At 33.8% G+C, this 13,848-nt stretch overlaps 2 protein-coding genes across 2 annotated transcripts in view; one reads left to right on the top strand and one right to left on the bottom strand.

Annotated features, from left to right (window-relative positions):
• Positions 1 to 409: 409 nt before the first annotated feature.
• On the top strand, positions 410 to 4,691 carry LOC125054702 (uncharacterized protein F54F2.9). The gene is made up of 8 exons (XM_047656730.1): positions 410 to 675; positions 793 to 941; positions 1,047 to 1,218; positions 1,521 to 1,744; positions 1,950 to 2,118; positions 2,475 to 2,705; positions 3,050 to 3,208; positions 4,255 to 4,691. The coding sequence occupies exons 1-8, from the start codon at positions 547 to 549 to the stop codon at positions 4,402 to 4,404; spliced, it is 1,383 nt and encodes a 460-aa protein (XP_047512686.1). The 5' UTR covers positions 410 to 546; the 3' UTR covers positions 4,405 to 4,691.
• Positions 4,692 to 6,177: 1,486 nt separating this feature from the next.
• The window catches only part of LOC125054351 (hemocytin), a 64,199-nt gene continuing 56,528 nt past the window's right edge, over positions 6,178 to 13,848 (bottom strand). Inside the window, exons 63-74 of the mRNA XM_047656181.1 lie at positions 13,202 to 13,318; positions 12,550 to 12,768; positions 11,801 to 11,898; positions 11,139 to 11,339; positions 10,581 to 10,700; positions 9,961 to 10,119; positions 9,552 to 9,698; positions 8,599 to 8,806; positions 8,344 to 8,517; positions 7,917 to 8,069; positions 6,707 to 6,880; positions 6,178 to 6,330 (exon numbers count right to left, since the gene is read on the bottom strand). Of these exons, the coding sequence (XP_047512137.1) occupies positions 6,233 to 6,330; positions 6,707 to 6,880; positions 7,917 to 8,069; positions 8,344 to 8,517; positions 8,599 to 8,806; positions 9,552 to 9,698; positions 9,961 to 10,119; positions 10,581 to 10,700; positions 11,139 to 11,339; positions 11,801 to 11,898; positions 12,550 to 12,768; positions 13,202 to 13,318 (1,868 nt within the window). The 3' untranslated portion in view covers positions 6,178 to 6,232. The remainder of the gene's footprint in view (positions 6,331 to 6,706; positions 6,881 to 7,916; positions 8,070 to 8,343; positions 8,518 to 8,598; positions 8,807 to 9,551; positions 9,699 to 9,960; positions 10,120 to 10,580; positions 10,701 to 11,138; positions 11,340 to 11,800; positions 11,899 to 12,549; positions 12,769 to 13,201; positions 13,319 to 13,848) is intronic.

Genomic DNA, 13,848 nt, shown 5'->3' with positions numbered 1-13,848 from the left:
GTATAACTCTAAATAAAAAAGGTATTATTAGATATGAAAGAATTAATCATAATATACGTGTACATGTTTTAAGAAATTTCATGGCATGACAACCCTAAGTAGCCATTTTTTGTTTAAATTATATGGTTTTGGTAAATCTTAACTAAAAGAAAAATAAACTTTGACTAGTTAATTCTAGTCCCTTAATTTCTATGACATCAATTTAAGTGTTTAAAAAAAATTATAAATTGTTTAATTTGGTGTAATGCAAGAGTGCCAACCGTTTGGCCTTAAGGTCTAGATACCAGGCCATAAACTCCAAAAGTGTGCCAACCCAGTGACAACTGTCAGCTATCAGTGTGACAGTTTCATGAAAAATTAAGAGTTGGAAAATCCGAATGAAAGTTGTCAACACAGATTTAGGTTGTCAATTTGTCAACAGCAGCTGCTTGAAGTATGTGGATATTTCGAATTGGATAATTTATCAGTTTGTAATTTGTATACGAGCCAACGTAACTTAATATTAGACTAAAGTAAATAGTACATATTGTCTCAAATGTAGTTACGATGCGGTGTTTGATTTTATTAGTTTGTCTTTCGCTAAGCGTAAAAGCATGGGACGAGGACGATTTGGAAGTTTTCGACGTGGTGGAAGAAGTTAATCAAAATTTCTATGAATTAATGGGAGTTTCTCCGGTAAAATTACTCATTTTATATAATTTAAACTCTAACCCTTTCGGTACTTTTCTTTTGCAATGTAACAAGTAATTCACTATTATAAAATTTGCTAGTAACTTGTTTATTTATTTTTAGGAAGCATCAGCGCAAGAAATCAAAAGTGCATTTAAAAAATTAACATTAAAATTACATCCAGATAAGAATGATGCCCCTGATGCTGATGTTCAATTTAGAAACTTGGTCTCGGTTCATAATGTGCTAAAAGATCAGGTAAAGAGAGAAAAGTAAGTTTATAAACTCTTGATTGAATAATAACTTAAACACTCAAAAAAACTTTAGCATTACATTATCCTTTTTTCCATGTAACTCTTATTATTGAAATTTTTTAGGTATAATGAGGTACTCAAAAATGGTCTTCCTAACTGGAGATCAGCCATATACTATTACCGGCATGTCAGAAAAATGGGTCTGGCTGAAGGATCCTTTATATTATTTATTATCATCACATTTGGTCAGTATTTGGTGGGTTGGGCTGCTTATATAGAGAAAAAATACACTGCAGTGAGTATATTCTTCTATATAAATTATATTATTAAAATGTAATGATTATAAGAGGAAATCTAAAACAATTGTTTGTATTTAAACCTTGATATGGTTAGCCTCAATAACTGAAGTGCACATAATATATACACCACCCATAAAATTATTACAACAAAAGTGTTGTAAACAAAGACAGAATATCTTCTATTAAATTTTTTATTTAATACAATCCTTAAGATAATTAATGTATTTGGTATATATAGATTTGGTTTTTATTCAGTTAAATAATATAGTTTTTTAATTATCTTTAATTAATTTTATAGGAACAAATATTAAACTCAAGAGGTAGAAAACAAAAAAGATCAGGCTTTGAGACAGGCATAGCTGAAATATTAGATCAATTACCAAAGCCAAGTGTAAAGGACACATTACCATTCCAAATACCAAGGGCAGTATGGTGGTCTATTACTGCTGTGCCATCGGTAATAGCAGCTTATAAGGAGAGGAAAAAGCAGGAGCTTGAAGAAGAAAAGAGGAGAAAAAAGAAGTGAGGCCATAATCTAGTTTACGTTTAATATTTGATTATGTTAAGAATTGGTTTTAACATTAATTGAAATTTGTTTTACACATTAATTGAATTTCTGAGCAATGCTTTTTAAATTATTAGTTTTTTTATAAAACAGTTCTCGCAGGAAGTGCATACGCCAGATGAGTCTTGGTAACAAATTTATTTAATAATAATATTTACTCAGAGAGGAGGAAGACAAAGCCCGTGAAGAACGTGAAGCAGCGTTAGCGGAGACTCGAGCCGCTAGCGGGCCAAGGCGACGACGCGGTTTTGTTCCCCGGGAAAGAGAATGTGTTCTAGATCCCGTGGATGAACCGGAAAATGAATTTGAAACTGTGAAACCAATAAAAGAGGTTGGTTTTCCAAAAATAGTTTCAGTTTGTAGTTTTTGACTTTTTAATTAATATGAAATGGTACTTCTATGTCAATATCAGTATCATTTTAAGTATATGTTTAATAAATAAATGTATAAAAAATAAATAACACTTAAGGTACAAGTAACATATAACTTGCCTCCTTAAATATAAATGGGCTGGTAGTGGAAGCATTTTGAATGTAGCAGACCAGACTATTTTGTTACGAGACAACTCATTGGTAGAACAATGTCTAAATATATTTACTGTTGTTGGTAACTTTCTAAATAAACCTTTTTTGTGTTGATAAACTATATTGCATGTTTTAAATAAAATTTATCTGTTAATTTCAAAAGCCAGCGCCGCCAGTTATCACAGGCGGGTTATGGACAGACGATGATCTGGTAGAGTTAGTCAGACTTGTAAAGAAATATCCGCCTGGGGCACCAGAGCGTTGGGAACGGATAGCCGATAGTATGGGCCGATCTGTGCCGGAAGTTACCCATATGGCCGCTAAATTAAAAGAAAATTGTTATAAGCTGCCTGCTCAGGATACACCGGAAGTGCCACCGGAACCACCTAAAAAGGTAGGAATTCTAGCATTTGATGTATGTTTTGTCTAAGATCTGTATCCAATATAAATGAGTCTTTATATTATAATATATGTATGTACCTTTATCAAGATTTAATATTTGTTAATGCACAAGATAAATTAAAATAGTTATGATAAACTTATAAAAATGACTCGGTAGCCTCAAAGGAATTATTCGAACGGAATGGATTAAGTTCGAACTACTAAATTGGTTTTAGTCATGGGAAAGTGTGTTTTTAAATGTAACACAACTAACATGAGATAATATAAGGAATGTATTGTGTCATAAATATGTTAAATAAAAAAATAATCGATTTAAAAAATATATATTTTTTTAAGGTGAAAACCCGTAAGACGGACGACGTGTCAGCCAGTTCATTAAGCAATTGGTCCCAAACCCAACAAAAAGCGTTGGAAGTTTCGTTAGCCAAATACCCCAAAGGTGGGGCAGGGGACCGATGGCAGAAAATCGCTAATAATGTTCCAGGGAAGACTAAAGTAAGAATATTTTTTACGTATTGGAACGAAGTTCCTTATCGCGCGTTGCGAAAGGGGGCTAGACGGAAAAAGTAAGACGAAAAGTTGTAACGACACTTTTTTACTATTTGCTATTGTAATACACCGGTTCTCGTCCGATCACCGAAGTTAAGCAACGTCGGACGAGGTCAGTACTTGGATGGGTGAACGCCGTGGAAAAATTCCTGGTCTCTTAGAACTTTAATTGACGATGAAATATAATATTGGTGTCGTAAAAAAGCTATCATATCTATCATATCGATTAATTTATAATTTAATTGGTATCATAACAGATACCAATTAATCGAAAGGAACTTTGTTCCATCCGGGTGTCCCTTGACACCTCTTAAGTTTTTTTTTATTAATTAGTTTTGAATGAATGGGAAAAATTTTCCCGAAGTAAATATAAGAAAAATATAAAGGTCTTATCGCTCAAATTTAGAACAAATATATTGTTAAATGTTGCCAATTCATGGATTGGGTCATTGGACTCATGAATTCACGAAATCACAAAATTTATTGTAAATTTGTCACGTAAGGTAATGCAATAGCGAAAGTAAGTTCACAGTAAGTGGCTTTTTAGGTCAGTAGTACCAATATCAGAGTGCCTTTTTTCTCGATGCGTTTGCGCATGCTACGTAAATTGTTTTTCTATTTAATATGCAATACGATTAATACGTAGTGCAGTCTTATATCTTTGCATAACCGTACGCAAATGTTGGGTTAATATTTAGTAAAACTGCAAATAAAATTGAACTTGACAAAAGTTAATCTGTCCGTTACTTTTATTTAAGTTATTGATTTATTGATTACAGATATTTTTCTATTTCTATTCTATATAAGATCTGGATCTAGACTAATACTGTTATAAGAAAATATGGATCTATTTGTTTATAATTTATTATCCCGTGCATACAATTAGTGCATGTCCAAATTGGCATCCATAGAAACAATAAATTCAATTTACAAAACTAGAAAAGGCTGTAATAAAAAATAGTCAAACAATAATAATGGTAATTTTCTTTCAGGAAGAGTGTATGCAGCGGTGTAAATATTTATCGGACATGCTCAAAAAGCAGAAACAAAAAGAGGAAGAAGAACAGAATGGAGATGATGGTTTCAGTCCCACAGATTCTTCAGATAAAGCCATACCTCAAGAAGATGAACCTCTATTGTGATGCGATGTTAAGAATTATTCTAATCGAAATTCCTTGGAAAATAATATTGCGATTTCTCACACAATTTCATATTAAATTTAATTTTCTATCAATTTTAAATAAAACTTCACGCCGGTTAATAAAATAAATCCAAGATTTCCATGAAGATATATAAAAAAATTGGTGATTGCTACGATGTCGTAGATATATAGAAAAACTTAATTTTGTATAGAATAAAACGGTTTGGTTGCTCCTCTACAAAGTAATTTATAAACCAAATTATAAACTAATAATCAAAAAGTAATAATTAATTAGTAATTATTAAATCAGATTTTGCATTTAATTTGCATTTTGAGTTGTGATTTTTTTATAATACGTACGTACGTTTAGTCGTATTTAAATATTGTTCTTACTTTAGCTTTTCCGAGATGGCGCTACTAAAATTTGCTCCACAAAATTGTAATATGGAATAATTCTGAGGTTTGTTAGGTTCTATAGATATATTGTAAATCTATGTAATTTTTGTACATTATGACGATATAAACGATTGTTAAAACTATAAATATTTTATTTAAATCTAACATAAAGCTAAAAAATACACCAGTGGCATATATACTCTCAACCATGAGAGGAGCCGTTTAACGCCCGAACCCAATAATTAATCCACAATCTCAGATTGAAAATAATCTGAGATCAGACCGTGACAGTCGATCGACCTCCTATCTGCATCCCAATAACCAAACCCTACGAAGACAATCCATTTTTAGCGACGGATAAAATGCTCTTTGTCATTCCATTTTACCGAGTTTTCACTCATATTTGATAATCAATGTAAACCAAATAAAGTAAATAAAACCGTACAAATAACATTAAAATGTACATGTCTATGTTTAAAACATAACCAACAGTTTTTTTAATTATTTAAAAAACTGGTGTAAGTTAAAATCTGTTAAAATAATTAACTGTTGGAATCGAGCTTTCGTCAACTGTCATTTTCATACAAAGGTCTATCCACAGACACCGATCCGACCTCCCATGGATAGCTTGTATCGACAGATGGCTATTACAATCCGTCGATTGGTTATTGGCGCACTTGTTACAACATTTGGATTAAGATTTCTACCTTAGATGGTCTATCTATCTCTCTGGTTCGGGCGTAAATCCTGGCAGTCCAAATGACTTTTCGTGCGCAATTAACACTGGCGGAGAAGCAAACGTAAGTAAATCATCATAGTACAGGTAGTTTATTTGATGAAATGAATTTTTAATGAATGTTGAGGGAGTAAATATTATCCGCAATTACAATACACGTTAAATGTTTAAATTATTTTATAATTAATTTGCTGATATATTGCAATCGTGTATCTTTAATCAATTTTACGTCATTTTAAAGGAAATGTAAAGAATTTAAGAAAAAGCGGTTACCAGCTCTGTCATCCACAACGTTATGAGAGTTGCCAGGTGTAAACGTTTATATTTATTATAACGCGAGCGAAAGTTTTATGTTTCATTGCTCTGATTGACTAATGTTTATTATTGAATTAATAATTCGAATTATTATATATAATAAGAAAAGAAAGTAACTAGTTATTAATACAAAAACCGGATCTTAGACTATCAGGCACAGATGGCTGATCATGTACCTACCTACACGAGCTGTTTTATTTTGTACGTAAGCCGATCAAAGGAATATGCAACCTGAGGCCACTGACATATTTATATCGTTTAGAAACTACTGTTGTGATTAATGACATACATACATACATATGTTCGATTTAATAAATAAAAATCAGCTTAAATATTAATTTTTATTTTCAATTGAGTATATATTGTATAAGTTTCTGGATATTTAGTACTCTTCTACTCCTCCGAAACGTTTGTACAAATCTGGTACAACTTGCTTCCCACCTCTGCCCTTGTTTGTGCTTATGTAGTGGGGTCGGGGACCTGAAAGGTAAGTTTTTTGGTAGTTATATGAAAGGAATGGTAAAATTAATTGGAAATAGTCGAATAGTTAAAGCATAAATTTAAAAAAGTTGACTATTTTGTCTGCAAATAAAAATAAGGACAAATTTCAACTCCGAAACGAAGAAAAAGAAGTTTCCACTCTGAAAACTCTCATTCTATAAGTAAAAAAAATAGATTTGAATAACAAATTTTTCTTTATAAATTTTAAACTAAAGCACAGGAACAAATATATTTTTCGTTCGTTTGATTATGTGAAATTATATATCAAACATTTTGGCCCAAAACCTATTAATAAAAAAATGTAATTACATATAGTATACATATAAATGGAGTTACGAGTTCAGTTTACACGTACTTGCATGTAAGGGCCAATCGCCTATGGTCTCCCCGCACTGACGACACACGCACTCTGCCGGAGAAGCCACGCGATGAGGAATCGTGGACCCATCGTCACAAGAGAGATGGACCAACATCGGAGCGTATCTGCTGGCCGTACAGCATTCGCAACGAGAGTCGTGGGAACCCGTTTCTGTGAGAACACATTATTTAGGTAAATTTATAAATGACAGTTCGTGTCATTTTCATACAAATTTAGTTTTCGACTTTCTATATACACTACTGTTAAGTCATCTTGACTAAGGCCCCATTTTAGTATAGAACTTTATACTTTTAACCCTTTGCACTCGAGGCCTTGTTCGCTTCCCTAAACCGCCAACTCCAGACGATTTTGGCCAAATTAGGGAAACATTATTTTCTTTAAAAAGTACCTACGTTGAATTTTTTTTTTTTTTTTGGATTTTATGACCTGGCATTTACAACCTTTAGGTCAACTCTTAATTTACCTACGTTGAACTGTGAATCTGTGGAAAGCAAACCTACGTTGAACTGTTTGCTTTCCACAGATTCACAGTAAACTTGAACTGACAGTTGACTGACTGTCACGTCAATTCCAATACTGTAAGAAATAGCTAGTCTTTTTGTAAATATTTTAATCTATTACTGTTTATGTTGTGTTGTTTTTTCTATTTGTATATATTGTTTTGTATGTAATGTATATGTAAATAATGACCGCATTGGAGTAATGTGTAATCGTAGCTTATTTTCTTAAATAAATAAATCTCTTCTTCAACTTCACTGTATAATATATAATTCTTATTTTTCGCCGCATACCTCTTTCATCACTGTCTGTCTCCAGCCCTGCGATTCTGTAACTCTCTTTTCGAACGCCAAATCAATCAAAAGAATGCCAAATCATAAAATGACTGCTTCACGACTGATTTGAGAGCGACCGCCGATGCGAAAACCGCTGTGTGAGTTCGAAAAGAGAGTTACAGAATCGCAGGGCAGGATTCCTTTGTTGCGCGGCATAATTTGCCGGATATCAATGTAACTTCATCATTCAAGACGCCAAAATCGAATTCAAGGTAAACTGATCCTTCTCCGAATTTTAGGACTCAAACTCTCTTTCGTTATTATATGACTATTTCAAAACAAATATTACGCTGCACGTGTTCATACTTGAAATCGGCCTGGGCGCCGCATTAGAGCCAAGTATCTTTACTTACGGTTGTTATACAGCGTTCCCGAATCGCAGGAGCCGCGGCATTCTCGGAAGCCAGCCAATGGTTCCTTATTGACACACAAACCTTGTGACCCACTGGATTTTCGGATCAGACCCACTGAATCTTGGGCATTCACTTCCACGGGGATACACTTGCCTAAAATTAAAATTTTTGCCCATAAATAGCTAATACTTTAGTAAGATTTTCCCCCATTAAATGGCATATAAGCCATTGGCATATAAGAAAGTGAAAAACGAATATAAACGCGTAGGTATACAATATTTAAAATACTGCGTGAGCGCTGTTTTAAAGTTCGTTTTAAGCTTTACTCCATAAAAAATTACAATTATGTTATGATTATGTTATGTTTAGATTGGACTGTTTGCGTTTGGTAAATTAAAAGTAATCCTAACAATAAAAAAATATTCACTTTGTGATTTCGGCTTTTCCCTACAAACTTGACAGCAGTCCTCTGTAACGATATCGTCAGGCGCACACGCAGACAAGTCCGGACATTGCACGCGCGATGACGTCACGAACACCTCCTCTTCTAACTTCTCGCACGTGTACGTTGTACAGTTATCCAATGATTTCCATGTTGAACCTGGGACAATAATAATTATCTATAATGTCACTGATTAAATATACAAATGTTGAAAATCTTTTTAATTAATAAAACATTCACCAGGTTCCTCCAATTCCCCGGCGACTACACACTGTTCTTGGGCACAGTGCCCACAGCATTTATCCTTAGGCGGGGTCTTGTACGCCCAACCTCGCTTGCACTGTGTATCACAACTCTGTACTTCCTCTGTTTGGGTTAGTTTTCCAGAGACATCACGACTGCAGGTCACGTTCTTACACGGGTCAGATGTTGGCCATGTTTGGCCTTCCTGTTGATGAAAGACAGAGGGTGGTAATGTGATGTAGTAATGTTTTTCTCAAGCAAAACATGTACGAAAAAATCAAAGAAGGTTGTTTGTTCTCCACAATATTTTTAATATTTTTATTGAGAATAAGAAAAAGTCAATGGTATATTTTTACTTACCTAGATAGGTACAGATAACGTAGCGGACGTTTAGAGAACTAGTTTATCCGTTTACGTCAAAAACAGTTTATAAAAACTTTCTCACTACTCAAATCAAATCAAATCAAAATACGTTTATCCAATTTAGATGCTTCTTAGAGCATGCTTATGAATGTCAACAACATTTACAAAATTCACGAAAGAGCAGGACTACGCCATCCGTTCGCAAAACTACCAGGAGGTCTTGTTCTGAGAAGAACGGGCAAGAAACTCAGCAAGTTTTGTTTACTAATAAAGTAGATACAGAAACCGGCAAACATCTTGAACATTGGGAGTAGGGGGAAGTTTGCGCCGCGCGGGACACAAACGTCAACTGATTTACCAATCACGCGATCGACACGTCACTCCCGCCGCCGCGCACCACCGCCCGCAGAAGTGATACCTAAAAATCGCTTCTGCACAGGCAAGGACATTTGTTCAAGATGTTTGCCGGTATTTGTATGTCATTTAACAAGAGTTGACATCATCGAGATACGATTAATATATAATTAATAATTTTGATAAATACATACGTTTTAATTTAATAAAGGTATAGATTATAGAATCAATACCTGGTAAATCTCGTTTCCGACTCGACAAGCGGTAGGCTCGCGTTTGGGGCAGCATTTTCCGGGAACCTTTTCATCACTCAACACATACTGTTTCAACATCGCTTCTGGTATTTCGGGACACTGCTCATTCTCTGATAGAACTTGAAGCTGCAAAATGTACTTTTCATAATAGATGAATTATTTATATGAATATCTTAATATTTAATATACAACTTACAGTAGAACATTTGTTTTTTTTTTTCATAAGGAAATTGTGAAAAAACAAAAAATATAATCTTTTCTACCTTATATTTAGAAGTGAGTTATTTCTGAGTATTTATTATATATTCCGATTTTTATTTTGCCGCCAAATGTCACTTAGCGAATGAAGTTAGCAAAGAGTATATGCCATTAAATCACGTATACTCACAGTATTGTCGACGAGAGCACATGTGAAGTTAGAGCAGAAGTCAGGAGAAGTCCAGGTGTCAGACACATTGTGTATCTCCCCTCGGACGACACAAGCAGCAGGCTTGCAGTGTCCGCAACATTCGCCACTGTCTACGCTCGCTGCTACGTATTCCCAGCCCTACGTATACGTACATGATTTAAATATTTTGGAATCATCCAAACATACGTTATCTTTTATTTATTACGTCCAATCCCTTATGACAACAAATAAAACATACATTTTGTTACAGTTTTATACACTACATATGAAATGAATGCAGATATTAATTTTAAGAACCATTTTGACAAATGATAGTGACTGATTCCACAGTGTCTGGTAATTTATGTATTATACTGCAATTCTGGTTTTAGATAATTATTGTTAATTAAATTCTTGACAGAATTATTAGCCTTTTAACATTTGTAAATTCAGCCAGTGATTAACTAAAAAGTACTTGTGGACGAAACTATGGACTGTGAAATCTGCCTAGATTGGATACCTGCATAGATGTTTTATGGAGAAAAGCCTATTTTGTTGACTGATCGTATACTATGTATTATTAATTTATTTAATTACAATATATAGAAATGTTCACTTACAAGCTGACAAGTGCTATCACAGTTCTGTACGGTGGTGACGATTTCCAACTTCCCGTCAGCTACTTCTTTGCATTGGTATGACTCGCAAGCGTTGTTTGGCGACTTCCAACTCTCGCCGACCTGGAACATTATTTTATTTATTTTTATTGTTCATGTACATTACATAGACAAAAAATACATTAATGTATTTTTTTCATGTACAGTTGAATATAAATGCAAACATATACCTTATTGGGATACTCAAAAAACATCAAAAATCAATATGGTATATAGTAAAAAAAATTCGAGTTAATTTAGTTTCATGATGATGGCCTAATCTACTATTATTTTATTGACAATATTAGTTTGCCAGCAATTTTTTTAACAAAGTGTCAGATATTTTTTTTTAATACGTTTCGATACTCCAATAGTTTTGTGAGATCAAAAAAATGAGTATCGAAAATCTGTTGGCGATGAGTTATAGAATATATAATCTCTAATATGCCGTTACATGCCTATATTTTAATATCATAAAAAAATATATATGTATGTAATTATATGTCTAAATTAGCTTCAAACCTTATATATAACATCTCCCTGTCTACAGGCAGTTTGCACAGGCCTTGGACAGCAGGCAAACGGCACCGGTCGGGCCTCAACCACGAACTGTTCACTCGAGACGATAGCAGGACATTCTGTGACACTGCATTGCGCGTGCGCAGTACCCGATTGTACGCAACGACATGATCGACACGGTCCGTCTAGCCAGGCTGCGTCTATCTGTTATATTATAAGCAATATTAATTTGCTGTAATTTTATGCTACTAATAATTTATTTATTGAGTAGGAAATAAAGTCCACAAATAAAATAAAAGTCTATTGGCGTTCGTTTAAACGCACTGCCTTAGCATCGCATGCTGATACTGCTTTCATGATCTAGCTTTAAATTAATCAAATTTAGAAGTTTGGGATTCACTTTGTGTTTGACCCGAATGTTAAATTAAAAACAAGAAAAAAAGTGTTTAAAGTTTCATAAGGTAGTATAAATCTGAAATCCTGATTTTAATTTCCGACGCAACTATAATTGTCTTGGGTTAAAGACATACAAAAATCCACCTTTCAATTCAAAAATTATTAAATTATTAGGTTACACTTCCAAATCTACCAAAATATTTTATTTCATTAATATTAGCACATATTTTATAATGTTCAAAATATACATAAATATAAAAGTGCCGTACCTCTTTAAGCATGACCTGTGGTGTGGTTCTGGGTTTCTCTCCCCCTCGCGAAGCTGCCTCCCATTCCAAGTTTACCAAGCATTTATCCTTTGGCAATTCTAGAATAATGAGTCGCTATATTATCAAAATACCCATAAAATTCAACTCATGCATATTCCGATGATGACTTCATACAAAATTACCTGATTGGTATATATTATAGCTTGCTGTTACTGTAATAAAGTTGACTAACAGTCTGTTTATTTTTAAGTAGTTTAGGTTTAGTAGTAGTTTATGTAATTAGTAATTTAGCTAATCAGGGATATTTCAGCTTTATAATAATAAAAAAATCCAGTCTTTAGTAGTTTTTTCAGTCTATTCGTAACCAATATACAAATCTATCGATCGGTCATAAATTCTAACAAAAATCGCTTTACAACAGATCATTTTTTTTAATGTAATAGAAGGCAAACGGACAGAAGGCTCATCTGATGTTATATACAGCCGCTCATGGGCACTCATATTGCCAGAAGGCTCGCAAGTGCGTTGCCGGCCTTTTAAGAATTGGTAAGCTCTTGAATCGCACTATGTACTGTATTTCTATGTACGCATATGTTTTCTTTTATATTCCTTTACTTTTACATTTTTACATTCCTACACTTTTACATTCCTACGTTGCCTAGAAGACATTGCTGGAAAGTGATAAGGCAGCCCCTTGCGTTATTATAATTGCAACGAGTATTAAATAAATATATAAATTGATAACTCACCGCATTTATATTCCGGGCAACACTGGCCAGTGGCGTTTGTTGTTTCTAGAGTATGGAACTTGGGACAATCAGGAGCTTTAGGGCAATTATTGGGACGACACACGAGTTGCGCTTTGGGGCAACATCCGGTGTTGTCGACCACACGTTCGATGCCCGGTTCGAGCATTTCCACTTCGTTCTCTCCGGGTATTTTCTCACATTCGCTGGCAGGTTTGCATTCTGAATAAATAAAAATATAATTGAATTTAAAATTTAAATAATTTAAAATATTTTATAAGATAGTTAAATAGAAAAAAAGACATGTAAAGGTTGCAAGACATAATATGATCGAGTTTAATAACGACAAAAGTATTAGTAATAGGGAATATATTAGCTATAACTACAAAAATGAACTCGTACAAATTACGAGTGGTTGCCTGGTTATAGAAACTAGGCGAAATTATCTTGCACAGGTAAAAATACAAAAAAAAATTTAATGGACAACGACTCACCATGCCATTTTCTTAGTTAATAAGTAATGAGGTATGGGATAGATACATTTTTTATGATAGACAATAGACAAGAAATAACACCTCTCTCTATGTTGATTTTTGGGTTCAAGATAGTTTCCTTCAAGAAAAAGTTCATTATCACTCATAGACCATATACATACCGCAAGCAAATTCCTGACATCCGTCCGAGTTTGTCTTCTGTTTAAGAACTTGGCCAAATCCACAATCCATCTTCTTTGGCTCTTCGCACTTGATTTCTGGTTTCTTAGGTTTTGGCACTGTAAGGAAAACCGTATTAGAAAGTTTAAATACTATCGTTAATGAAGTCTGGGAAATTTAAATAGATATTAAAAATATGAGACCCTTAAGAAACATAAGAAACACTTAGATGAAGTAAAAGAAGAATGAATGAAAAGACATGCGGTTAAAAACTTTGAAAGCTACGGAAGCAATTGTTCGTGAAGATATTTCGATTATACTACCACCGGGTAGAATGTTCAAGAATGTTAATAACGATATTCCCGAAGCATTGTCATATATTTATATTTATATATTACTTAGATCATCTAAAGTTATAGTAATATCTTTACAGGTTCAGGGTTAGACAAAGTGCTGCCTGTCCTTGTGGCAATGCAGCTGAAGAGACAGTGTTGCATGTTCTGACCGACTGTCCAATGTATGGATACGACAGGTATAACACTGAGCAAGCTATGGGCATAAAAGTAACGGAGACGAGTTTGAAGGGAATAATGTTCAATGTTAGGTTAATGGGCATCTTTTCGGGATTTGCTATAAGGGTCATGCAAAA

Source organism: Pieris napi, chromosome 12 (genome assembly GCF_905475465.1).
Source record: "Pieris napi chromosome 12, ilPieNapi1.2, whole genome shotgun sequence".
In the NCBI taxonomy this organism is placed as follows: domain Eukaryota; kingdom Metazoa; phylum Arthropoda; class Insecta; order Lepidoptera; family Pieridae; genus Pieris; species Pieris napi.
Note: the sequence above shows the minus strand (reverse complement) of the source record. Positions and strands in the feature narration are given on the sequence as shown.